The sequence below is a fragment of the Poecilia reticulata genome, linkage group LG20, assembly GCF_000633615.1.
Source record: "Poecilia reticulata strain Guanapo linkage group LG20, Guppy_female_1.0+MT, whole genome shotgun sequence".
Classification (NCBI taxonomy): domain Eukaryota; kingdom Metazoa; phylum Chordata; class Actinopteri; order Cyprinodontiformes; family Poeciliidae; genus Poecilia; species Poecilia reticulata.
Window position 1 is genome coordinate 25,356,372 of NC_024350.1, and position 3,143 is coordinate 25,359,514.

The 3,143-nt window shown below is 40.6% G+C and overlaps 1 protein-coding gene across 1 annotated transcript in view; it reads right to left on the reverse strand.

The window, feature by feature from the left end:
- Positions 1–369: 369 nt before the first annotated feature.
- The window catches only part of LOC103457025 (tomoregulin-1-like), a 10,696-nt gene continuing 7,922 nt past the window's right edge, over positions 370–3,143 (reverse strand). Inside the window, exons 10-11 of the mRNA XM_008396931.1 lie at positions 2,786–2,947; positions 370–2,459 (exon numbers count right to left, since the gene is read on the reverse strand). Of these exons, the coding sequence (XP_008395153.1) occupies positions 2,375–2,459; positions 2,786–2,947 (247 nt within the window). The 3' untranslated portion in view covers positions 370–2,374. The remainder of the gene's footprint in view (positions 2,460–2,785; positions 2,948–3,143) is intronic.

Here is a 3,143-nt window from a genome sequence, read left to right on the forward strand (position 1 = left end):
CGTGTATCATAATACTAATTACTATATTGGTGCTTTCAATAGAACAAATGTATAATTATTAATTGTATAAACATACRATGTTCCTCAGGTTTAAAAATGAAAATCATTGTTACCACCAAGAATTAGCTTTGTGTTTATGAGTTATAATAATTACCTTCCTGCTCCGTTTAATCTTCATGTTGGATCCGTTAACATRTCCGTTCAGCCTAAACTCTACAGACACAAAACGACTGAAAACATGTTTATGATTGAAGATCCCAACACTTCCGATCTGGACTGATTTTCTGCWGCAGCAGAACTTTTATTTTGGTGAACATCCTGGATTTAATATGCAGAATCAGAGAAAGAACAGAAACCAAGACCCAGAGGTTCAAACATCATAATTTAATTCTAGTTCAGCTACAGCACAGTCTAAACAACTTCACTGGTTCATGCAGGACCAACATCTACAGCAAAACCAGGCCCAGATCCTGCAGGATCCACATCCCAGAGACCTCTGACCTCCGGTCAGCGAACATGGAGGAACCTGCGGCCAGCTGATCGTTCTACTCTTCCTACCACAACAAAACACAGTTCGTACCGTCGTTACAAATTATATATGAAAAACAAGCGTTTTAAATTATCCTCGTCCAAACACGCACAAAAACATCCGCATCCATTTCCGGAATGGCGTCATCTGAAAATGAAGCAACAATTATAATAAAAATAATAACAACCTGTACACGTTAGCTTGTACCTCATTAATTATTAAGCAGTAGAAAAAACAGCATTTTGGTTTTCAGGTGCATCATCATCATAAACAGAATAAAGAACAAAATGTTACATTTTCAGTTTGTCACCCTGTGAGACGCAGCGAAACAAAACGACCAGCAGAGGGCGCCATTGGTCCCTGATCACCCTGGAGTCCAGGTACAGAGCGCCCCCTGGAGGCGGAAGGCCCAACGACACGCTCAGGGAAAAGCTGGGCCTGATGAAATGATTCAGAGTTAAACCAACAGATCTTTAATTTTAGAAAAAAAAAGAGAAATATGAGCTTTTATATCAAATTGAAAGGAAAAACTTTAAGACACATAAACAAGATTTTACTTTCCAGAGAAAAAATGTCAGATATAAAACAAACAAAATGCTTAGAATATTAATCTGAAAACCAAATTCAGGCTCATTATTTCTGCTCCTGAGTTCAGCAGCTCCGGATCGCTCTGACGGATTACCAGCATATTCAGAACATCTCCACCGTTTCCCCAAAGGAAACGGATAAAGCAGCGGAAACGCACCGACCTGGACCGGCCCGCTCAGAGGAACCAGAACTTCAGGTGTTTCTGGAAACAATGAAATGTTTCAACTCCAGATGATCATAATCTGAGATTATCAACCTGCTGCTGCCAGAGATCTGAACAAAGTTTAAATAAAAGGATATTTTTTATAATTTGATGTGCAGCAGAAACAGATCAGAGCCAGATGTCAGTTTTTTATGTCTAAATATTAATCAGAAAAATGTTTCTCTTTTCATTTAATGTTTTAAATTATAACCAGTTTGAAATTTTCGATCAGTTGTTTAGCAATAATGAATTAATATTATGGACGTACACTATAAAGTATGAACTCATCCATTCATCCATCCTGGGGTCTGGAGTTACTGGTGAGTTTGAACTTATAATTCTCTATTTTTCATTTGGATTTTAAATGAAATCCAAATGATTTCATTTTCATTTATCCTTCATGTTTTGGTCCTTAAAAACATTGAAATCAGTCAAAGAGACTAAAATTGGTATCAGCTGATCAGTTCATTCCAAACATGGATCATCCGATGAGATGGGTGGATTTTCTATTTTAAAAATTAAACAGAAATGATGTCATCATAATAATAAAACTGCTCTTGAATCAGATGTTGGAAAGTTAAATATCCGACCTGAAGGCTGCAGAAAAACACCTGCAGGAAGAAACTCAATGTTTCAGCAGCAGCAGAACCAGAAAGTTCAGAATATTTCAGATTTAACTGGATGAAATATGGTTTAAAACCAAACAGTAAAACAGTCTGGCTGCGTCTCACAGGGTGAAAACAAAAACAACCTGCATGACGCCAGCCTGAAGGTGGCGCTGCAGCAACGATACAATCAGATAAATAAAGGTTCTGCTTCCYGTTGGACCCACAGTGTTCAGAAAGCAGCTGGACAGACAAACAGATCCGCACAAAACATGAAGGGAAGTCGGACAAATAAGGCCCCTCTAAGAAATCAGAAATAAAAGACTTTAAAAAAGGGGGAAATAATAAAAGAGGCACCAGGAAGTCGATATAAAACTGCAGTCTGTCTGCGATACGAAAACCGGACCAGTTGGATTTATATAAAAACATGGAGGGAAAACCGGACGGCGGCTACATCATCCGAGAAGACGTTCCCGACGGGAAGTGGCCCAGATGCTGCTTCTGTCTGCGGCCACGCTTCGACTTGTTGCACCTTCTGCAGGACAGGAGAGGAAGTGCATGAAGCAGAACCTTGAATAAAGTGCAGCCAAAATAAACCAAAAGGAATTTAAAGATCAGACTAATTTACTTCTGGATGTTCCAGAGCAACATCTTAATGTTTAATATTGTTAAAATCCTTTTTGTAAATTATGTCCTTGATCTTCATCAGCTGTTCTGTTCAAAGGAAAACGTGTTTGCTGCCCCCTGCTGGCTGACACCTGGTACTGCACCCACAGGTTGCTCTTATTCTAACTGTCAGTTTCTCAGAAATGTTGACATGATTCTAAAGTTTTGTACTGAATGTGCAGCAGGTGGGCATACCTGGTGAAGCACATCACCACGGCAACGATGACGGCGATCTGGACGGCTCCGATGATGGCAGCGATGAGAACGTAGTGCAGCTTCTGTCCGCTGGGGACCACATACAGGATGTTAAAGTCCAGCAGCTGGTCGCAGCGGGGGCCGCCGTACGCGGCGTCACACCTGGCACACACACACACACACACACACACACACACACACACACACACACACACACACACACACACACACACACAGGCTGGTTACCATGGTTACTGAAACAGCCTCTAACGACAGACAGTTGGGTTTCATTTGGACAAAGCAACAGAACAGATGAATGTATGAAATTAGTTGGAACATGCAGGGAGAATCGGACCAG